The 24,273-nt window shown below is 46.1% G+C and overlaps 1 protein-coding gene across 2 annotated transcripts in view; it reads left to right on the top strand.

The window, feature by feature from the left end:
- LOC118379711 (follistatin-related protein 5-like) overlaps positions 1 to 24,273 on the top strand; it is a 197,233-nt gene that overhangs the window by 58,538 nt on the left and 114,422 nt on the right. For both annotated transcript variants that reach the window (XM_052511664.1, XM_052511665.1), the window contains exon 4: positions 12,127 to 12,378. In XM_052511664.1, the coding sequence (XP_052367624.1) occupies positions 12,127 to 12,378 (252 nt within the window). The remainder of the gene's footprint in view (positions 1 to 12,126; positions 12,379 to 24,273) is intronic.

Here is a 24,273-nt window from a genome sequence, read left to right as displayed (position 1 = left end):
CAGGGCCAAGGCGGCTGCCGAAGCAACCTGGGATGCCTTAGCTGGCTTGTCAGACTCCCGTGCCTCAGCTGGCTCGATAGGTTCGCAAGCATTGGTTGGCTTTGCAGGCTTCCATTGCCAAAGCTACCAGGGATGCCTCAGCTAGCTTCCATGCCTCAGCTGGCTCGACAGCTTCTCAATCTACCGGAGATGCCTCAGCTAGCTTCCATGCCTCAGCTGGCTCGACAAGCTCTCAAGCCTCGGTTGGCTCAACTGGCTCCCATGCCTCAGCCGGCTCGTCAGGCTCACATGCCTCGGCCGGTTCAACTGGTTCCCGTGCCTCAGCTGCCTCAGCAGAAGCGACCGGTCCGCTACTGGTCCTCAGGACCGTCCCTCTAGTCGGCGTCCTGCGGCAGGAGCCGCGCGTCAGGGTGGGGGTACTGCCACGTCTACTCCTGCTCCTCCTCTCTGGCGCTCATTGTCACCATTTTACTCATTATTACGCACACCTGTCACCATCGTTATGTGTACCTGCACCTCATGAGACTCACCTGGACTCCCTCACCTTTTGTTATTGTTTCTGATTGCGTTATTTATTATTGTTTCTGTTTATTTTTTCATGTCTGTACTCTACTTGTGTTTCTTGTTTTGTTCCATGTTTGTTTATTTATTAATTCACTCCCTGTACTTGCTTCCTGATTCTTAGTGTGCACGTTACAAACTTACATTATTTATAAGGGTTGTCACAATGCCAAAATATTACCAACAAAACAATGCCAAGTCAAAGAATCAAAACTTCACTGATACTACTGTTACTGATATTCACATCTCCTATCAATATAACACGGAATTTTACCTTGCGCTATTCACAAATGTTATACGCCTGTGGTAGCTATTGTGGTTGTATGTATGAGTGGTGGTTACGGTGTCTGCTGTGGTTGTGTGAGTGGTGGCTATTGTGTCTGCTGTGGTTGTGTGAGTGGTGGTTATTGTGTCTGCTGTGGTTGTGTGAGTGGTGGTTACGCTGTCTGCTGTGGTTGTGTGAGTGGTGGTTATTATTTCTGCTGTGGTTGTGTGAGTGGTGGTTACGCTGTCTGCTGTGGTTGTGTGAGTGGTGGTTATTGTGTCTGCTGTGGTTGTGTGAGTGGTGGTTATTGTGTCTGCTGTGGTTGTGTGAGTGGTGGTTACGCTGCCTGCTGTGGTTGTGTGAGTGGTGGTTATAGTGTCTGCTGTGGTTGTGTGAGTGGTGGTTATAGTGTCTGCTGTGGTTGTGTGAGTGGTGGTTACGCTGTCTGCTGTGGTTGTGTGAGTGGTGGTTATAGTGTCTGCTGTGGTTGTGTGAGTGGTGGTTATTGTGTCTGCTGTGGTTGTGTGAGTGGTGGTTATAGTGTCTGCTGTGGTTGTGTGAGTGGTGGTTATAGTGTCTGCTGTGGTTGTGTGAGTGGTGGTTACGCTGTCTGCTGTGGTTGTGTGAGTGGTGGTTATAGTGTCTGCTGTGGTTGTGTGAGTGGTGGTTATAGTGTCTGCTGTGATAGGGCCTTGAGGAGGTGCATGGAGGTTCGAGTAACGGGTAGCTTTGTATGCCACGACTGAGAAGGTGACAGTAGAGGAGGAGGAGGACAACATGTCTAGTTGAATAAAATAAAATAAAAATGTCCTGGAGAGGATAGCCACTACTGGTCAACGGCCCAGCACTCTATCCAACATGTCTGACAGAAACATTGTGACAAAAAGAGGATTTAGATCAAACATTGAATATTGTGATCCTAATGAATAGAAAAACGTTATTTATGTAATAACAACAATGTGGATAATTGCTCAACTCTACCTGAGCGGTTATGCTAGTGTCTCTAGCCTTCCACAATTTTCAAATGTTCTGGCTGAACAGCGTCTGTACGTAATAGAACATGAGTTTGTCATAGAAGAACTACGTCTCTGCCTACGTCACCATCTTATCCGCTTGAATAAAATACTAAATAGTATCTAGCAAGATGGAGATCAGAGAGGTTATTTTTAATGAGTGCATTTCGCAAGTGGCTAGTTTACATCAACTACCTTCACTAAAATCACTGTCAAAGGTTTTTTCTGCAAACTTTGGTTTCGAATCACAACGTTCTGGCATTATCTGCCTCATTATTTGTTGGGAGAGTTGTCTGTATGAAGAGGACCCACCTAAAGGACGCACCACGGAACAAATGTATTTCCCTTTTTGAAGATGCCGAAATAGTCTGTCATTAAAACCAGACCCTAGTGACTTGCCTAGTGTCAGCTTTTCAAGACTTCTGTTATGCCATAACCTCATTAATGTTTTTTTTTTTTACTAAGACCCCAAAAATGTCGCCCCAACATGGTGCAGGGTGTTTCAATTCTAATTCAAAATAACTTTCATTTCCTGGGAGGGAACGTCATGTGTGGTGACATGACAGACTGACCTGGCAACAGCGTAGCCCGAGTCCTGTGAGTACGGAGTCCCGGAGCAAGGTTTGTAGGGTGTTCCTCCTCCCAGGGAGGAAGCAGAAGAGCCTAGGGTGTGTCTAGACGCTGTTCACTGAAGCTTGTGTCTACCGACAGAGCACGGGGGGGGGGTGCTCCTGGGGTGACTGCCAGCATCCCTGCAGTCAAGCCAGCTATCTCAGAAGACAGCCTCTGACTGATATCTGAAGACTGCACAGAAACAATGAGAGGGGAGAAGATTTGATACATTTCACAAAAGCAGGCAATGAGTGTCTGAAGCATGAGGGACCATAAAGGTAAATTGTGACTACATATGAAAATGGAAGTTGGATGGTTGTGATGAGCCTCGGAGAGTGTACCGTGTCGGGTTGTTTGGGAGCTGGGGGTTGAACCTACTCGGTCAGGGCCTCCTGTAGGCACAGTCTGGGGTGTGTAGGAGCCACTCGTCAGGCCGTAATATTTAGACCTCTGCTGGCCTGCAGATACACACATAAACATGTGCACAAACATTCCCGATCACGCCGGAGGAGAGGGCTGCCGTCTTATCGGCTCTCAACCAATCATGCTATTTTATTAGTTTTTTTCGAGTTGTTCGTAACTTGTTTTGTACATAATGTTGCTGCTACTGTCTCTCATGACCGAAAAGAGATTCTGAAGATCAGAACAGCGATTGCTCCCTGCTCCCTGATTGCTCCCTGCTCCCTGGAAGAAGAGTTCTTCTTCAATGAGTCAAACGTGAGGGATATTCTACTACAGAAACCCGACCAGGCCCAGATCCCTGTGATTGGCTGGAGATGGAAACTGAGATTTAATGGAAAAAGATCCTGGTGCCTTGTGAGGATCAGGCGTGATGAGTGGCTAATCTGGCCTTGCCTTCCGTCTTTCTCGCTAATGTTCAATCGCTAGAAAATAAATGCGAAGAGCTGAAAGAATATGGCACCACAACAAACTTGCCAAGAGAGGGCCGCCCATCAAAACACACAGACCAGGCAAGGAAGGCATTAATCAGAGAGGCATCAGAGACCAAAGATAAATCAAATCAAATCAAATGTATTTATAAAGCCCTTCTTACATCAGCTGGTATTTCAAAGTGCTGTACAGAAACCCAGCCTATAACCCCAAACAGCAAGCAATGCCGGTGTAGAAGCACGGTGGCTAGGAAAACCCCCCTAGAAAGGCCAGAACCAGGCTATGAGTGGTGGCCAGTTCTCTTCTGGCTGTGCCGATTGGAGATTATAACAGAACATGGACAAGATGTTCAAATGTTCATAGATGACCAGCCGGGTCAAATAATAATAATCATAGTGGTTGTCGAGAGTGCAACAGGTCAGCACCTCAGGAGTAAATGTCAATTGGCTTTTCATAGCCAATCATTCAGAGTATCTCTATCACTCCTGCTGTCTCTAGAGAGTTGAAAACAGCAGGTCTGGGACAGGTAGCACGTACGGTGAACAGGGCAGGGTTCCATAGCCGTAGACAGAACAGTTGAAACTGGAGTTGAAACTGGAGCAGCAGCACAGGGGGGGATAGTTATGCAAGTTTTCAGTTTTGTTGTCTTATTTCTTGTTTGTTTCACAATAAAACATATTTTGCATCTTCAAAGTGGTAGGCATGTTGTGTAAATTAAATGACACCAACCCCCCAAATCCTTTTTAATTCCAGGTTGTAAGGCAACAAAATAGGAAAAATGCCAAGGGGGTGTATACTTTCACAAGCCACTGTAAACACTCTATCGGCAGGACAGGACTGCATTCTCTGGTAAGACACGGGCGGGGGCCTATCCATTTATGTGAACAAACGCTGGTGCACGATATCTATGGAAGTCTAACAGTTTTGCTGAAAGAGTTTTCATCTGTATTTTTCGTAGCTGTCTACACACCACCACAGACCGATGCTGGCACTAAAACTGCACTCAATGAGCTGAATACCGCCATAAGCAAACAGGAAAACGCTCATCCAGAGGCTCCGCTCCTATTGGCCAGGGACTTTAATTCAGGGAAACTTAAATCAGTTTTACCTAATTTCTATCAGCATGTGCAATTTCTATCAGCATGTGCAACCAGAGGAAAAAATATATAATTCTAGACCACCTTTACTCCACACACAGAGATGGGTACAAAGCTCTCCTCGCCCTCCATTTGGCAAATCTGACCATAATTCTATCCTTGTTACGGTTTTCTTCCGTCGAAAGAGAGTCGGACCAAAATGCATCGTGGTAATTTTCATACATGTTTAATGACGAAGTAAAACGAACAATACAAAAACAACAAACGGAACGTGAAAACCTATACAGCCTATCTGGTGACAACTAACACAGAGACAGGAACAATCACCCACAAAACACTCAAAGAATATGGCTGCCTAAATATGGTTCCCAATCAGAGACAAAGATAATCACCTGCTTCTGATTATGAACCGCCTCAGGCAACCATAGACTTTCCTAGACAACCCTACTCAGCCACAATCCCAATACCTACTAAAACCCCAATACAAAAACACACCACAAAATAAACCCATGTCACACCCTGGCCTGACCAAATAAATAAAGAAAACACAAAATACTAAGACCAAGGCGTGACAGAACCCCCCCCCAAGGTGCGGACTCCCGGCCGCACACTTAAACCCATAGGGGAGGGTCCGGGTGGGCGACTGTCCACGGTGGAGGCTCCGGCTCGGGCCGTGGACCCCACTCCAACCGAGTCTTAGTCCCCCTGTAAACGCATCCTTTGATCGGCGACCCTCGCCGCCGACCTTGGCCTAATAACCCTCACCAAGGACCCCACTGGACTGAGGGGCAGTTCAGGACTGAGGTAGAAGCTCGGGACTGAGGGGAAGCTCGGGACTGAGGGGAAGCTCGGGACTGAGGGGTAGCTCGGGACTGAGGGGTAGCTCGGGACTGAGGGGAAGCTCAGCACTGAGGGGAAGCCCAGTACTGAGGGGAAGCCCAGTACCGAGAGGAAGCCCCGTACTGAGAGGAAGCCCCGTACTGAGAGGAAGCCCAGTACTGAGAGGAAGCTCAGGCAGGTAGTAGGCTCTGGCAGATCCTGATAGCGCTAAACAGGCGGGAGACTCCGGCAGCGCTGGAGAGGAGGAAGGCTCTGGCAGCGCTAAAAAGGCGAGGCGCACTGAAGGCCTGGTGTGTGGTGCTGGCACTGGTGGTACTGGGCCGAGGACACGCACAGGAAGCCTGGTGCGGGGAGCTGCCACCGGAGGACTGGTGTGTGGAGGTGGCACAGGATGGACCGGACCGTGAAGGCGTACTGGAGAGCCTGAGAGCCGGACTGGCACAGGATGTGCAAGGCTAGGGAGGTGCACAGGAGGCCTGGTGCGTGAGGCTGGCACAATCCTCATCAGCCGACTAACACGCACCTCAGGACGAGTATGGAGCACTGACCTATGTGCCATCAAATCCCCGACATGCTCCGTCGGGCGAATATCTTGCATACTACGCCAAATCAACTGCTCTCTCTCTTCACTCTCCTCCAATTCTATTAACAGCCCCTCGAGTGTCTCCTCGTCTCCTCATCTCCCATCCGTGCACTCTCCTCCATTCTGTCCAATAATTCCTCGACCCTCTCAGACTCAGCCCTCAGCTTCGCCGATAGCTCCGATAACATCCCTGGCTCCTTACGGTAAACAGGGGGAGTTGGCTCAGGTCTGAACCCTGACTCTGCCACACTCTCCCTGAGCCCCCCCAATAATTTTTTGGGGCTGACTCTCGGGCTTCCTTCTGCACCGCCGTGCTTATCTCTTCGACTCCATTCTCCTATAGCCCTCTTCGCACTGCTCCAGCGAATGTCTATCTATGTCTATACCTGTCTATTTCCTCCCAAGTCGTATACTCTAAACTTCGTAGCTCCTGCTGCCGCTGCCTTTCACCACGCTGCTTGGTCCTGGTGTGGTGGGTGATTCTGTTACGGTTTTCTTCCGTCGAAAGAGAGTCGGACCAAAATGCAGCGTGGTAATTTTCATACATGTTTAATGACGAAGTAAAACCTACTAAAACCCCAATACAAAAACACACCACAAAATAAACCCATGTCACACCCTGGCCTGACCAAATAAAGAAAGAAAACACAAAATACTAAGACCAAGGCGTGACAATCCTCCTGATTCCTGCTTACAAGAAAAAATTAAAGCAGGAAGCACTAGTGACTCGGTCTATAAAAAAGTGGTCAGATGAAGCAGATGCTAAACTACAGGACTGCTTTGCTAGCACAGACTGGAATATGATCAGATTCAGAAATGCATTACAAAGAGAGTACGTTAGCACAAACCTAAGAGGTAAATGTTTCTGGTAGACACAAGGCACTTGATATTTATGCATCATATTGATTTCTCAGAGCATGATGCGAGGAGTTGTGCACAGGCACAGTATTGAGATTTCCATCCTAAATGCTCTTGTCTTTGAACCCCTGCAATGTCATTCTGGTCATGTCTGCTGAGTCCAGAATTAAACATGATCTGCATCTCATTATGAATGCATAGCAGGACGTTGCCCTTCAAGTGATGTACACTGGGGTCAACATATGTTGGGACCTTCAGATTAAACACAGGGCTAAATAAATCTAGTACCAACTGTATCCCAGTGAGAATTACTTCCTTTTCCCTTGTTCAGCATCTTGTTTACTTGACATCTTGCTGTTTCCTTCAAATCAAGGCAATTCCCCATACTGAAATTGCTCTGTGAGCTGTGAAGTTTGTACATAAACTATCCATTCAACTATGCAAATGTATCTGTCTATCTGTCTTTCTGACAATCATCCTCATTGCTATACAATACAGTTATGAATAATTAATGAAAAATGTAAAAGTGAAAGTTCCAAATATTTTATATACAGTACCAGTCAAATGTTTGGATACACCTTCTCATTCAAGGGTTTTTCTTTATTTGGACTATTTTCTACATTGTATAATAATAGTGAAGACATCTATGACTATGAAATAACTATGAAATAACACATATGGAATCATGTTGTAACCTGTCACGCCTTGGTCTTAGTATTTTGTGTTTTCTTTAATTATTTGTTCAGGCCAGGGTGTGACATGGGGTTATTGTATTTTCGTATTGGGGTTTGTAGTATTTGGGATCGCGGCTGAGTAGGGGTGTTGTATAGGCTTGGCTGCCTGAGGCGGTTCTCAATCAGAGTCAGGTGATTCTCGTTGTCTCTGATTGGGAACCGTATTTAGGTAGCCGGGGTTTCACTGTGTATTTCGTGGGTGATTGTTCCTGTCTCTGTGTAGTTTCACCAGATAGGCTGTAATTAGGTTTCACGTTCCGTTTGTTGTTTTGTATTTTGTATAGTTATTTCATGTGTCACTTTTTACATTAAAGTCATGAGTAACCACCACGCTGCATTTCGGTCCGACTCTCTTTCTACAAACGAAGAACGACGTTACAGAATCACCCACCACACTCGGACCGAGCAGCGTGTTAACAGGCAGCAGCGAAGGGAGGACGTTATGGACAGCAGAGGAATGGAGTATACGACGTGGGAAGAAATAGACAGGTGGGCGGCCGACCCAGAGAGAGTGCAGGAGCCCGCCTGGGATTCGCTGGAGCAGTGCAACGAGGGCTATAGGCGAATGGAGTCGAAAAGAAAGACACGGCGGCGCAGAGCGAAACCCGAAAGTCACCCCCAAATATTTATTGGGGGAGGGCTCAGGGAGAGAGTAGCAGAGTCAGGAGTCAGACCTGAGCCTACTCTCCCTGTTAATTGTGAGGAGCAGCAATATAAGGACTTCTGGTCTTGGGAGGAGATATTAGACGGAAAAGGACCCTGGGCTCAGCCTGGAGAATATCGCCGTCCCAAGGAAGAACTAGAGGCGGCTAAAGCGGAGAGGCGCTGGTATGAGGAGGCAGCACGGCGACGCGGATGGAAGCCCGAAAAGCAGCCCAAAAAAATTATTGGGGGGGGGGGCTTAAAGGGAATATGGCTATGCCAGGTAGGAGACCTGCGCAAACTCCCTGTGCTTACCGGTGGGCTAGAGAGACCGGGCAGACACCGTGTTATGCTATGGAGCGCACAGTGTTTCCAGTGCGGGTGCATAGCCCGGTGCGATTCATACCAGCCCTTCGTATTGGTCGGGCTAGAGTGGGCATCGAGCCAGGTAAGCTTGGGCAGGCTCGGTGCTCAAGAGCTCCAGTGCGCCTGCACGGTCCGGTCTATCCAGAGCCACCTCCACACACCAGTCCTCCGGTAACAGCTCCCCACACCAGGCTTCCTGTGCGTGTCCTCGCTCCAGTATCACCAGTGCCAGCACCATGCATCAGGCCTACAGTGCGCCTCGCCTCTCCTGTGCTGTCAGAGTCTCCCGCCTCTCCTACGCTGTCGGAGCCTATCTCCTCTCCTGCGCTACCGGAGTCTCCTGTCTGTTCAGCGCTATCAGAGCCTTCCTTCCCTCCTGCGCTGTCGGAGTCTCCCGCCTGTTCAGCGCTATCAGAGCCTTCCTCCTCTACAGCGCTGCCGGAGCCTCCTGCCTGTTCGGAGCAGCCTGAGCTGCCAGTCTGCAGGGAGCTGTCAGTCTGCAAGGTGCTGTCAGTCTGCATGAAGCAACCAGAGATGTCAGTCTGCAAAGAGCTGCCAGTCTGCAAGGAGCTGTCAGTCTGCAAGGAGCTGCCAGTCTGCAGGGTGCTGTCAGCCTGCATGGAGCAGTCAGAGCTGTCAGTCTGCAAAGAGCTGCCAGTCTGCAAGGAGCTGTCAGTCTGCAAGGAGCTGTCAGTCTGCAAGGAGCTGCCAGTCTGCAGGGTGCTGTCAGCCTGCATGGAGCAGTCAGAGCTGTCAGTCTGCAAGGAGCTGTCAGCCTGCATAGAGCAGCTAGATCCGCCAGTCAGCCATGATCTTCCAGATCTGCCAGTCAACCAGATTCTTCCAGATCTGCCAGTCAACCAGTCTCTTCCAGATCTGCCAGTCAACCAGTCTCTTCCAGATCTGCCAGTCAACCAGTCTCTTCCAGATCTGCTAGTCAACCAGAATCTTCCAGATCCGCCAGCCAGCCACGATCTACCGGAGCCTACTACCTGCCTGAGCTTCATCTCAGTACTGGGCTTCCTCTCAGTACTGGGCTTCCTCTCAGTGCTGGGCTTTCTCTCAGTACTGGGCTTCCCCTCAGTTCCAGGCTGCCCCTCAGTCCCGGGCTGCCCCTCAGTTCCGGGCTGCCCCTCAGTCTCGAGCTGCCCCTCAGTCCCGAGCTGCCCCTCAGTCCCGAGCTGCCCCTCAGTCCCGAGCTGCCTCAGTCCCGAGCTGCCCCTCAGTCCCGAGCTGCCCCTCAGTCCCGAGCTGCCCCTCAGCTCAGTGGGGTTCTGGGTGAGGACTATTAGGCCATGGTCGGCGGCGAGGGTGGATTATCCCAGGACGCGAAGGGGCGGAACTATGACTTTAATGGAGTGGGGTCCACGTCCCGAGCCGGAACCGCCACCATGGACAGACGCCCACCCGGACCCTCCCTATGGTTTTGAGGTGCGTCCGGGAGTCCGCACCTCAAGGGGGGGGGTTCTGTCACGCCTTGGTCTTAGTATTTTGTGTTTTCTTTCATTATTTGTTCAGGCCAGGGTGTGACATGGGGTTATTGTATTTTCGTATTGGGGTTTGTAGTATTTGGGATCGCGGCTGAGTAGGGGTGTTGTATAAGCTTGGCTGCCTGAGGCGGTTCTCAATCAGAGTCAGGTGATTCTCGTTGTCTATGATTGGGGACCGTATTTAGGTAGCCGGGGTTTCACTGTGTATTTCGTGGGTGATTGTTCCTGTCTCTGTGTAGTTTCACCAGATAGGCTGTAAAATGAGGTTTCACGTTCCGTTTGTTGTTTTGTATTTTGTATAGTTATTTCATGTGTCACTTTTTCCATTAAAGTCATGAGTAACCACCACGCTGCATTTCAGTCCGACTCTCTTTCTACAAACGAAGAACGACGTTACATAACCAACATAGTTAGTTTTGATATCTTCACTATTATTCTACAATGTAGAACATAGTAAAATAAAGAAAAACCCATGAATGAGTATGTGTTCTAAAACTTTTGACCGGTCGAGTGTGTGTGTTTTTTTTTTTTCATTTGGAAAAGCCAAATACAATTAGAAATGCGGTAACTCTAACCATCGCCCCAAATCACATACTCCCTCCCTCTGCCCCCCTCTGCATGCCTTTCCTTTTGAAACACTGAGTCATCAATAAACTAATCATTGCATGGAATTAGTAATTTGTCTTTGATGTCACTGGATCACCCAGAGATTGGGCGTGCATGCCAATTATCAACTCCCTCTGCCCTTCTCTGACCCTGTCCGTGGCGTTCGGGCACCTCGCTGTGCAACACAAAACCCATTGAATAATCATTATGCCACCGCACCAAGGGAGATTAATAAACCCCAGCAAACTAAAGCCATTGATTGCCTCAAATGTACACACTTGTATTTTTTAATCCTCCCTGACAGATTGGGGCTAATACACCCATGGGGAGTCGCTACCACTGTGACGAAGCCTCTTTACCAGTCAAGTCGTTTGTTTGTTTGTTACTGTATTCAGGTTCCCTGCCAACGGTTTGCCTCGCTGACCAATGACAGTAGATGGTTTTTATTTCCCTCTATAGTCGGTTAGAACACCATGTGCACCTCGTGCTGCAGATGAATTGGCCATTGTAAAGAAGACATCTGAGGCCCTGAGGCATCGTACTATCGTGATGCACCACTCAATATTTAGTGGTCAATAGGAAAGCTGTGGCGAGCTCAGATGATTACAGAGAATAGTAATGCATCCCCTTGTTTATACTTTGGTCCTAATGTATATTTAAGCAATAAGGCCAGGGGGTGTGGGGTATATGTCCAATATACCATGGCTAAGGGCTGTTCTTATGCATGATGCAACGCGGAATGCCTAGATACAGCCCTTAGCTGTGGTATATTGGCCATTTACCAAAAACCCCAGAGGTGCCTTATTGCTATTCTAAACTGGTTACCAATGTAATTAGAACAGTAAAAATATATGTTTGTCATACCCATTGTGTGCAGCTGATATGCCACGGCTTCCAGCCAATCAGCATTCAGGTCTCGGACCACCCAGTTTATAATTCATATTATATAGCTCACTGCGGCTGTGGATTGATTGTCAGACAAATGGTAGCATTTTTAAATAGTGGTGGGGTTTGTACACAGTACGACAGCGCTCAAACTAGAGTCAACGTTGCACATTTTTCTTGTTACTTTATGTGCAATGTTTTTACCCTATTCAGACGTGGTGGAATGGTGCCCAGATGATCGTGGCAATATACAACCCCAAAACAACATCATTAGAGCTCCAGCAGATAAATGATGCTTACTGGGTGAATGTTCCCAGTTCAGTATATTGTTTCAGTGAACATCATTATTGGGATTGTTTTTCCAGCATTGGTGGCCATGTTCTTTTCCCCCTTGAGGGCGATTCCAAAGGGCAATGGAACTGGTAGATAGGAGATCCAAGAGAGAGCAACTTGCCATTACAGAGCCAATACATTTGATACGGTTCAGAGGTTATTGATAGTTGCTATAAGTGAACTCCAAAAGCTTTTAAAACTCTGATTATCATCCTCGTACTCTTCCAGTTTCTGATTTGAAGGTTTCTAAGCTCTTGTAAAACCTAGAGCTACTTTAACTGTCATACTATTACTCGTCTATTGTTCTTTTTTCTGGTATGAACATGTCTTTACTTTGGTTTTCCTTGCAGGGTTTTTGGGCCATAACAATGGCTTCCAGAGTCCTTGTGAGCACAAGTACTGTGGCCTGGGGCGTCACTGTGTGGTCAACCATGAGAGCAGTCAAGGGGAGTGCATCTGTCTGGACCGCTGTAAACCACACTACAAGGAAGTGTGTGGCTCGGACGGCAAGCTGTACCAGAACCACTGTGAGCTCCACCGGGCCTCCTGTCTGGGTGCACAGAGGATAACCATCATGCACAGCGAGGAATGCTTCTACAAAGGTAAGAATTACAACTCATAGCTTCATAAAATGACTGTCATGGAACTTTATGCAGAAGCAAAGTACAGATGTAGGATCTTAATTTGACCTATATTGTCACAGCAAAATAATCCTACAACAACAAGATTTTAAGGTTTGTTAGCTGGCCGAAAGTAGGCTACATAAAAAGTGCATTAGGGTTAATAAAACCGTATGTTAGTGTGGGTTTTCAGTGAATTCATGTAAACATTCTCAGCAACAAAAGAGTGATCAAAATCAGATGCTACACTTGTAGTTGCAGGATATGAGTTTTATCTTCTTTATGCTCTAGATTAGAGCTTTGGAGAAGCCACCAGAGATCCTGCCTCATTGCAGTTCTCAGAAATTCCTGTCTTGCACAGAATGTTTGTTTGTTGTTAGAAGAAAGGATTTTTGTACAGTAACGGAGCCATCTCTCACCTTATGAACCTGATACAACATAATGTAGCTACTTCTTGTATCTCTATTAGTTTCTCAGTTGATGCAAAGCATTGCTTGTTTATATAATGTGTAGGTGGTAATACTGTACACACCAATGCTCAGATTTCCCCAGAGACTTTAAGATGCTCTGGAACATTGATTGTGCAAAGACACCATGTACTTTCCGTACATGGTAAGGAGTTGGCTTATCGCTTTTAGAGCGCTGTAGGTGGTGTAGAACATGGGGTAGGTCCCAATAATTTCACCTTTTTCCTGAAGTGTGCACTTGTTCACTACTTCCCACAAATCTGAAAACATTTTCACCACAGGAGGTCGGTGGCACCTTTATGTGGGAGGAAGGGCTCATGGTAATGGCTGGAGAAGATTGAGTGGAATGGTATCAAATACATCAAACACATGGTTTCCATGTATATGATGCCATTCCATTTGCTCCATTCCAGCCATTATTATGAGCCGTCCTCCCCTCAGCAGCCTCCACTGTTTTCCACCATATTTATTTTACAAGGCATTTCCTTCAGAATGAGTGAAGGGAAGTAAACAAGGTCGCGCTTTGGAAAGAAAGAGAGATCACTGGGACACACCAGGGGCATGAGAGAATGGTCAAAGCTATGTCATATACTAATATTCATGAGAGAAACATTAGATTGCCTTTCATTTTGCAGGATACACAATTACATGGTTTCTGTGCAAGTGAACTGCTGCAAGCCAATTGTCACACTATAATAATCTTCTGTAACAGTATTGCTTCCGTCCCTACACTCACCCCCTTTTTTCCAAATGGTATTTCTCACATGCTTCGTAGACAACAGGTGTAGACTAACAGTGCAATGCTTAGTTACGGGTCCTTTTCCAACAATGCAGAGAGAAAGATAAGATAGAAATAAATTCTAACTTGTCACCTGGTGTCATAACATAATATAATCATAATATGTCAAAACAGCTGACATAACTTGTCATAACACTGTCATGACCCATATATTTACACCTGTTGTGGCATAAATTGTGTTATTTTATGGCTGGTTATAACAACTACATAAGAGTGTCATATAAGTCAGATAGGCCTATCACGTACATGCTCTTACATCAGTCATCAGTCAAAAAGAGGGTGCCTTGTTCTGCTCTTGAAATCTGTCCCTGCATTAATTCCAGTCATCAGCAACAGAGCATTAGGGTAGGTGCATGTCTGACATCCATGTGTGCGCAATTACATCATTGTGTGCACAATTACAATGATAATTCAATATGGCCAAGAAAGATAAATATGTGTAACATAACAATATTGTTGACAAGTAGGCTATGGTGTAATTTAATGTTTTGCCTCGTGTGGTAGATTTTGTGGGTTTTGACACTCTTGTGTAGGTGTCATAACCTGAAAAATATGGGTTGTTTATGAATTCGAAGGACCAATAAAAAGGGATCGAAAAAACAGGTGCTGGATTTTAGGTCATTATTAACCACCACAGGGTGGTTCAGAACACAAGGAAGCAGTAGTTCCAGTTCAAGGATTTTAATGAAGATCCACACACACACATACAACACCACTCTCTCTAATACTAATTGTTATTATTTAGCTGCATGCACAATAACATCAGAAAAGCAATTTATTCTGAGGAGGTAAAATAAGCAGGAGAGAAAAACAGGTTGATCATCAGAATAGAAGCTACAGACTGCCTGGGGCCTTGCCTGGTAGGCTATTACCCTAAGGCTACCTATTCCTATAGGAAAACCAAAGAAAGTTGGGGACTTGGAAAGGAGATGAGCTGGCCGTTTTTACAGCCGCCCCCAAATGTGTTGTACATATTTTCTTCAACAGACAAGCCAGCTAATTGTCAATAGCTTCTTGAGGAAAGGCAGGCAGCTTGATGAGTCGAGCAACAGGCCTGACGTAGGTTCTGTCCTTGACTTGGATCTCTGCTGTCCTCACTTTCCCATCTGCTCCAGGGATAACTGACTTGACAGTTCCAGTTCGGAGATGGTCTACACACCAAAGGTGGTTTGCAGGGCAATCTTGATGGATCTGACCTCTCTCTCCCAGCATCCTCCAAAGTGTTGTGCACTTGGTGGGTTGAAGGCGAAGTGAATCTTCTGACTGGCTAACTGTTCCTGGAGCTGTGGGTGGAGAGCCATGAAGGCCTCCTGTAGCTCTCGCTTCCCTTCCTTGAAATTTGTTCCTCGATCGGACAGGGTCTCAAAGGGATTTCCTCTTCGAGCAATAAAGTGTCTCAACGCCATTAGGAACAAACTGGAATCCATATTCGTCTGTAGATCCATATGTACAGCCCGGGTGGTCATGCACTTAAAGATGATGCCCCATCTCTTTTAATTTCTTCGGCCAATCTTGATGATATACGGTCTAAAGCAATCCAATGTGGGCTTGTGGAGCCGCAGTCGGGCTGGAGGCAAGTCAGCCATCCTAGGCACATCTGGCTGGCCTCGCCACTTCCTGCATTCAGTGCAGCCAAGCTGAAAACGATGAATGGCTGCTCTCCCTCTCAGAATCCAGAACCTTCAATGTAGCTCAGCAAACACCTTCTCTGGGCCCAGGTGCCTCAGCTGCTCATCATATTCCCTGATCAGCAACCTGGTGAGCGGATGACCTGGATCCAGAACCACTGGGTGAAGAACGTCAGGGCCCAGCTGGTCACACCTGTGAAGGCAACCTCCAACACAAGTCAGTCCGGTGTTGTTGTCATACTCTGGGGCCAGCATCACCAGACGGCTGATCGGAGGGATTGGCTTGCCTGCCTCTAGTAGGGAGAGGTCTTCTGGGAAGCTCTCAAACTGAGCATGTCTGAATACATTGAGTTCTGCTTGCTTGAAATCATCGGCTGGAGAACTGTTGGCACTACTGGCCGCCCCATGTAGCAACTGCACTGTGGCTTCCACCAGCTCCTGGAAAATGTTGAACTGGGCAATATCCGGGAGAGACGACTTGGTGTCCACTGACAGGAGTCCACAGAAGGTAGGCTGCCACAGCTCCTCTACTTCATCGAGAGGTACTTGGTCTGGTCTTCTCTGCCAGGATGACTGGGCCTGCCACAGGAATACAAATACTTTGTACCTGCAGGAGTCCGACTGGAGCCAGGTTAAGACTGTTGTAGAATCCGACCAGAACGTGACCTCATGGATTTCCAGGGTGAGTTCTTTTCTGATAACCTCAGCCAGCTGGGCACCAGTGAGTGCAGCGCAGAGCTCTAGTCTTGGCATCGACTGTTGTCATTTCGGGACCACTCTTGATCTTGCTGCAAGGAATGCCACTTGGATCTGTCTATTGGTGTTTTCAGTATTTAGGTACACGACGGCACCATACGTACGTTCTGAGGGGTCACTGAAGATATGAACACTTCTTGTACTGGTTGGGAGATCCATGTCGGGGCTGACTTAACATCTTGGTAGTGTAACCTGAGACAGATGTGGAAGTTCATTCTCCCAAATAAGCCAAACTTGGAGGAGATATTCAGGTAGATCTGGGTCATCCCACCCTCTTTTCTTATTCTAGAGCCTCTGGACCACAACCTTGGCTCATGTGGTGTATAGGATGATGAAGCTGGGTGGATCGTATTGACTGGCAAGAATCGACATATGTTGCGCATGGTGGGTTCAACTTTCTCCATGTGACCTTGCTTGTAGCCAAGCGTGTCAGACAGACATTGCCATCGTAATCCAAGGGTGTACTCTTGGGTTTCCACGCCATCCTGGGTGAACCACAGCTCACTGTTTTCCGACTTGGACTCTTGAGGTAGGTGTTCGATGACTGCTGGAAGGTTGCTGGCCCACTGGCGTAGATCGAATCCTCCTTCAGCAAGAAGGTGCTTTAGCTTGTCCACCAGTTTCTTGGCATCATCCACAGGAAGTCTTTGTAGAAAAGGAAGTCAGTTGTCTACATAGAAACAGCGTTCTACAGAAAAGTGCACATCCTCTTTCGGGCTCACTGTGGTTAAACACATGTTTCTGATGGGCAAATGTGGTGCAGCAGGGGCTACATGTCATCCCAATGGGAAGAACCTACCACTCATAGACATCAGCATGATCATCACGGTTTAGGTCTCGCCACAGAAACCAGAGAAGAAGCTGGTCTTCGGGTAGCAGGCGGACTTGATGGAACATCCCCTTTATGTCACTGCTGATGGTCACAGAGTGTTCCCGGAAACGGAGAAGGACTCCAAGCAGAGTAGCTCCCAAGGTTGGTCCGGGAAAGAGTTGTTTGTTCAAGCTCTTGCCCCTTTGGGTTGAAGGAACAGTTGAAGACGACTCTGTTTTTTCCATTGTGTTTGACCATATGATGGGGAATCTACAAACCTTGGTACTCTTCGACTGCTACTGCAGATACCTTCTTAACTTGTGAACCTCTGTGTTGTACAATGCTGCTTTCTTTGGATTGTTGGACAGACACTTCTCTGTCCCTCGCAGGTGTGCCAGGTTCTTCTTCTACAAAAGGGGAGTGGCGTACCTTTGAACCCCATCCACTTCGACCCTGACTGTCTTCTCCTCTAGAAGATGCATGGCTTCTACATCTTGTCTGGACCGTGTGACGAGCTTCTCACTCCTGTATGGTATTGTATCCAACTGCCAGAGCTTCTCTACATGGCAGAAGAGCACTGCAGATGGAGAGACAAGGGATGTATGAAGACACTGTTGTGGAGAAATACTTTTGCTGAAGGAACTTTGAAGGACCTTGAAGGGTCCATCCAAGCTGAGACTTGATGGCAGCAGGTCCACCAGGGGGACCCAAACACACTGGCTCTGTCGGGTGATTAGATGGGGATAGTCTGATTCGATGAGCAGTAATGGCTGCGTCTGATCCAGCAGTTGAAGGGGTAGGCCTTCTAGGTGCCAATATCTTTTCGGAAGGGCTTCGACCGAGTAGATATGCAGTGCAAGGCCCAACTCTTCAACTGTGAAGGCTCTGTGGATGTCAAAGGACCTGTTTAGTTCAGTAACAAAGGCCACAGAAAATGACACAGATTCTCCATGGACGACTCGGATATTGACGCACCGTACAAAGTCCTCAGGATATCCTTGGAGTCCTAGCTGCTCTGCTACTTCGTGTAGAAGTATCGTGCGCTCCAACCCATCATCCAACAGGCCGTACATGTCAAGTGACTTGTTGCCGCTCCGCAAGATGACTCAACTCATCTTCAGCAGCACCTTGCTGCTGTCAGAAGGTTGATCAACATAGAGGGTCTCGGCAGTGGAGCTCACCAGGCAAATCCTCTCTGTTGACGCCTTTGTGCTGGTGGTCTTCATAGCGTTTGTGCTAGCATTGATATAACCTCGAGGCGAATCTCAATATGCTTCTTCTCGCACTTCTTGCACTTAGCCTTGAGAGTACACTGAGCTACTTCGTGTTCACGTGCACACTTCTAACATCTTTCATATGTTTTGATCCAGGATTCTTTCTATTCATTGGAAAGGAGCTGAAAGTTGGTGCATCGATTCATGTAATTCTGCATGGTGTTGTAGAACAGACAATGCTTCTTTGACTTCTCCCGTGACCTTTCCTCCGGAGACTGGTTCTGTGCAGAGACTTCGACTTCGTCCTTTCACTGCTCACTACTATGGAGGATGGTGGTGGTCTTGGGGAGGTATTTGTCTTTACACTGATCTCGCGTGAGCTAGGGTGGTCTGTGCTTTGGTCGCTACTGAACTGCGTGCCGTCTACTTGAACTCTCACCTCGTACTCGAACCACTCGAGCCAGGTGAAGGAGGCTTGGAATGGGTGTCATGATGGGGTTCACACATCTCTTGAAGCTGGCTTTTAGGTCGTGTGGTAAATTAGCTCAGAGGCAGGAGACATGTGAGCCACACCTCAGTTCTGTCTTTCCATTACTCCCTAGCTGATCCAACATGCCAAACAAGGCATGCACCCTCAGAGCGAATCTTGGTGTCACCACTCTTGATGTTGGTGCCATCCATTAACCATGCACTGTGTTGGAGGGCAAGTTGATGGGGCTGGCCATACAGTTATGTCAAGGACTCCATGGTGGCACTGTATGGTACCTGCTGTTGTTGTAGGAGTCGACAATTAGCAAAGCCTTCAAAGTATTCACAATCTTAACTTTTTCCACATTTTGTTACGTTACAGCCTTATTATAAAGTTTATATATATATATTTTTTCCCCCTCATCAAGCTAAACACAATACCCCATAATAATAAAGTTTGCAAAAAAACTACTACAAAAAACTTAAATACCACAATTCAGACTCTTTACTCTGTACTTTGTTGAAGCAGCTTTGGCAGTGATCACAGCCTCAGGTCTTCCTGGGTATGACGCTATAAGCTTGTATCCGGGGAGTTTATACCAGTCTTCTCTACAGATCCTCTCAAGCTCTGTCAGGTTGGATGGGGATAAACACCTATTTTCAGGTCTCTCCAGAGATCCAACACTCTACTCAGCAAACTGGATAAGGTCTATCACAGTGTCATCAGTTTTGTCACCAAAGCCCCATTTACTACCCACCACTGAATCAAATCAAATCAAAGTTTATTTGTCACGGGCGCCGAATACAACAGGTATAGAACTTACAGTGAAATGCTTACTTACAGGCTCTAACCAACAGTGCAATAAAAGGTACTAGGTGAACAATAGGTATGTAAAGAAATAAAAACAACAGTAAAAAGACTGTGAAAAATAACAGTAGTGAGGCTATATACAGTAGCGAGGCTATAACAGTAGCGAGGCTACATGCAGGCACCAGTTAGTCGGACTGATTGATGTAGTATGTACATGTAGATATGGTTAAAGTGACTATGCATATATGATGAACAGAGAGTAGCAGTAGCTTAAAAGAGGGGTTGTCGGGTGGTGGGTGGCGGCACACTGCAGATAGCCCGGTTAGCCAATGTGCGGGGGCACTGGTTGGTCGGGCTAGTTGAGGTAGTATATACATGAATGTATAGTTAAAGTGACTAAGCATATATGATAAACAAGAGAGTAGCAGCAGCGTAAAAGAGGGGTTGGGGGGGGGTTACACAATGCAAATAGTCCGGGTAGCCATTTGACCTGTTCAGGAGTCGTATGAATTGGGGGTAAAAACTGTTGAGAAGCCTTTTTGTCCTAGACTTGGCACTCCGGTACCGCTTGCCATGCGGTAATAGAGAGAACAGTCTATAACTGGGGTAGCTGGGGTATTTGACCATTTTTAGGGCCTTCCTCTGACACCGCCTGGTGTAGAGGTCCTGGATGGCAGGCAGGTTAGCCTCAGTGATGTACTGTACTGCGACCTGTATGCTCTGGTTGGCTGGCCCTCGCTACATATTCGTTGCCAAACCCATTGGCTCCAGATCATCTATAATTCTTTGCTAGGTAAAGTCCCGCCTTATCTGTGGTCCTTCTGTAGCTCAGTTGGTAGAGCATGGCGCTTGTAACGCCAGGGTAGTGGGTTCGATTCCCGGGACCACCCATACGTAGAATGTATGCACACATGACTGTAAGTCGCTTTGGATAAAAGCGTCTGCTAAATGGCACATACATACATTATCTCAGCTCATTGGTCACCATAGCAACACCCACCCGTAGCACGCGCTCCAGCAGGTATATTTCACTGGTCATCCCCAAAGCCAACACTCCCTTTGGCCACCTTTCCTTCCAGTTCTCTGCTGCCAATGACTGGAATGAATTGTAAAAATCACTGAAGCTGGAGACATATATCTCCCTCTCTAACTTTAAGCATCAGCTGTCAGAGAAACTTACTGATCACTGTACCTGTACACAGCCAATCTGTAAATAGCACACTCAACTACCTCATCCCCATATGGTCCTTCTGTAGCTCATTTGGTAGAGCATGGCGCTTGTAACGCCAGGGTAGTGGGTTTGATTCCCGGGACCACCCATACGTAGAATGTATTCACACATGACTGTAAGTCGCTTTGGATAAAAGCATCTGCAAAATGGCATATATTATTATTATTATATTATATTGTTATTTATCTTTTTTTCTATTTTGCACCCCGGTAGCCAAATTTCGAGCCTCTTAGCAAAAGGTCTAAATACTTATGTAAATAAGGTATTTCTGTTTTTATTTTTTATAAATCATCAAAAAAGTAAAAATAACAGTTTTGTGTGCAGATTTATTAATACTTTAATACATTTTAGAATAAGTCTGTAACTTAGCAATATGTGGAAAAAGTCAAGGGGTCTGAATACTTTCAGAAGGCATTGTAGATAGGGGTAAAGTTAAGAGGCAACAGGATAGATAATAGACAGTAGCAGCAGCGTATGTGGTAAGTGTGAAAGTGTGTGTGGCGTCAGTATGCATGTTATGTGTGTGTGGGCGTATGTTTGGGTGTCAGTGTGAGTGTGTGGGTACAGTCCAGTGTGTGTGTGTATAGAGTCAGTTTGACCTCCTTCTTCTCCACAGCAAACACAGCAGCTGGGCAGAGCCCAACTGAGTGATCCAGGTCACCAACATCAATGTAACAGTGTTGCATCCTTCCCTCTTTTTGCCTCAACCTGGGCTCGAACCAGGGACCTTCTGAACACATCGACAACTGCCTCCCATGAAGCATCTTTATCTATCGCTTCACAAAAGCCTCAGCCAATGCATAGCAAGGGAAACAACTACTTCAAGGTCTTAGAGCTAGTGACGTCACCAATTGAAATGCTTCTAGCGTGCACCACTAACTAGCTAGCCAATTTACACCGGTTACTCTACATGATAAGCTATACAGGGCCAGCAGGGTAGCCTAGTGGTTAGAGTGTTGGACTAGTAACTGAAAGGTTGCAAGTTCAAATCCCCAAGCTGACAAGGTACACATTTGTCATTCTGCCCCTGAACAGGCAGTTAACCCACTTTTCCTAGGCCATCATTGAAAATAATATTTTTTTCTTAACTGACTTGCCTAGTTAAATAAAAAACAAATACAGGAAAATATTAATACAGTCAATGTCAAATTCATGTTTACACTTTTACATTTTTTGAATTGAAAGAATAATATAATCAAAGATGGGACATATTTGTATATTTTGCAGAACAAACTACCGTATCATAGAAACCTTCCATTATTTCTTATCACTTCCCTTAGATGAGTCTGAGGCAGTTCAGTAGGGCCCTTTCTGCATGTATACACAAAGGGCTCCAATCAGACAGGCCTTTCATCCCAATCAGACAAAGACATTTGGATCAATGATATCTGTCCCTTGTTGTCTGATGCTCTAATCAGCTTCTCTCATGTGTCCTGTCTGGTCAACCCTCCATCTCAGCCATCTGCAAATCCAGCCTCCATCAACAACCATCCACAAGTGGGATTGTGATATTTGACCAACGTAGGCTGAATCAATACAAGATCAACATGAGCCAAAGGAAAAAGGCTCTCGGACAGGAAATTGTTTCTTTTTTCATTCTTCTCTTTTAACTGCTCTTTGTCCATGGCCAGACAGTTTTTTACGGTGACTGATTTGTAATCAATTTGTTATTGAATGAGAGCAGCAGAGGCACCGCTCCTAAACCTGTTGGTCCAGTTAAAGCACTCTCCTTTAAAAAATATTCATAGTCCCTTGAAAACGTCGTTTTTCTCTCTAAAAATACTTTACAGCAGTATTGCAGGAGTATTGCAGGAGTATTGCAGCAGCATTACAGCAGCATTACAGCATTATTGCAGAAGTATTGCAGGAGTATTACAGCAGTTGTTACTGTACTTCTCACCACTTCCTGCTGTTCCATTACTCTATTCCCTGTCAGGGCAAAGCTAATGTTTCCAACATTTGTCTTCCACATTATTGCCCGCCTCGGTCTTGGTGGCAAATGGCTGCAGAGGATTTGTTCATTAAACCGGATACTATTATCACAGTGTAAATGGTGGGAAATAGATAATATCAAATGATTGGGGTTTATTAGTGGTCAAATGGAATGTGTCTAAATGGTATATTATAAAACACGTCATTCATTTTTTCCCCAGCCCATGCAGACGCTGTTTTCAATTTACCTTGTGTTATTGGGCATAAATACTTTCATGAGGCATAAATATTTTCAAGTGTAATCCTGATTTTCAATCATTTCAGTATCACACTAATTGTTTTAGTCTTTGGTCATGTCAATGTAAATGTAGACAAATTCAGGTTCTGCCATTTCTATAAAATAAAGTCTTAATACCTGATCACTGTATGGACCAAACAAATCTAACATGACCCCTACTATCTTTTACACCACTGGAAATGAAATGAACCAACTTTACTTCCTTCCAATTAAATCAAGCTATCAGTGACTGACAGACATGGACCATAGACCCAGTGGAGCCACCCTGTATAATGTCACACTGATGTCACACTTATGTCATAGTAAGACAAGAAACAGACATCCAGGCCTGTACAGGCCTCTCGAAAATACTTTAGTTAAATTACAAATGCCAGATTAGTTTGATAGATGGACAATTAGCACCTGGGGTTTGGATTTAGGCATGCCTAGCAGCATTGATTGTTTTCAAATGACACCCTAGAGAAGAACCCCCCCCCACCCCCCCACCCGCTAGGCTCTTTTGAGTTGGCCTCAGCTTAATGAGTACATGTGGAAATGGACAGCCTCTATCTGCACAGCGCACCCTCTCTCGCTCTTATCTACTAGGAAGAACAGGATAAAAAATGACAGCCGTGCTTTGACTGAAGGTTTCTCATTAGGCCTTTGGATAACGTATGACCCCCGTCTACTCCCTCGTGCTGCTCTGCAACCGAGTAGGGATTGGATCTGATTGAAAATTAAGTGGCGCACAAAAGCTTGTCCAATCCATGGGGGAAGTTTGGTGGATGGAAGCAGGGCAATCTCAGCAGCAGACAATTGACACAACCGTAGACAATTAACAATGAGGCCCTGGCATACCAATTGAGTGCTCTCTCTGCTTCAGTCACATACATTTATCAGTGGGATGACATTTTTAGTTTGTGTTGTTATTTTTATGTGCCAGCCAATGACGTCACTCATCCGGAGCAAGAGTTCAATCATAGAACCAGTATTATTGCATTAATGTGTGGCTATTTGGATGTTGAGTAGTGATATAGCATATCAAATCAAACTTTATTTGTCACATGCCCCGAATGTGTAGACCTTACCGTGAAATGCTTACTTACAAGCTCTTAAACAACAGTGCAGTTCAAGAAGAGTTAAGAAAATATTTACCAAATAAACTAAAGTAAAAAATAGAAAAGATCTATGTGATTTCATTGTGACGACAAAGACAGGTTTAAGATTACCCTAGGACTTCCCTTAAAATTAAGGTAAGATATGCTTAATTACAATAGCCTAAGGAGTATTTGGTTATGCACGTCTTGATATGTGACTAGCGACTGGAGTCAAATCAAACACGCATTGCAGAAACGTGCCACTGTAGAGAAAGTCCATTGTTTTCTGTGAGACGAAGATGCACTCCTTCATTAAAACCAAAATAAGTTGTTTGGAATGTGCAACATCTTCAGCATCTCACCTTTATAGTGCATGTTTTCATCCT

This window comes from Oncorhynchus keta, chromosome 4 (assembly GCF_023373465.1).
Source record: "Oncorhynchus keta strain PuntledgeMale-10-30-2019 chromosome 4, Oket_V2, whole genome shotgun sequence".
Lineage (NCBI taxonomy): Eukaryota > Metazoa > Chordata > Actinopteri > Salmoniformes > Salmonidae > Oncorhynchus > Oncorhynchus keta.
This window is presented reverse-complemented; position numbering and strand designations above follow the sequence as displayed.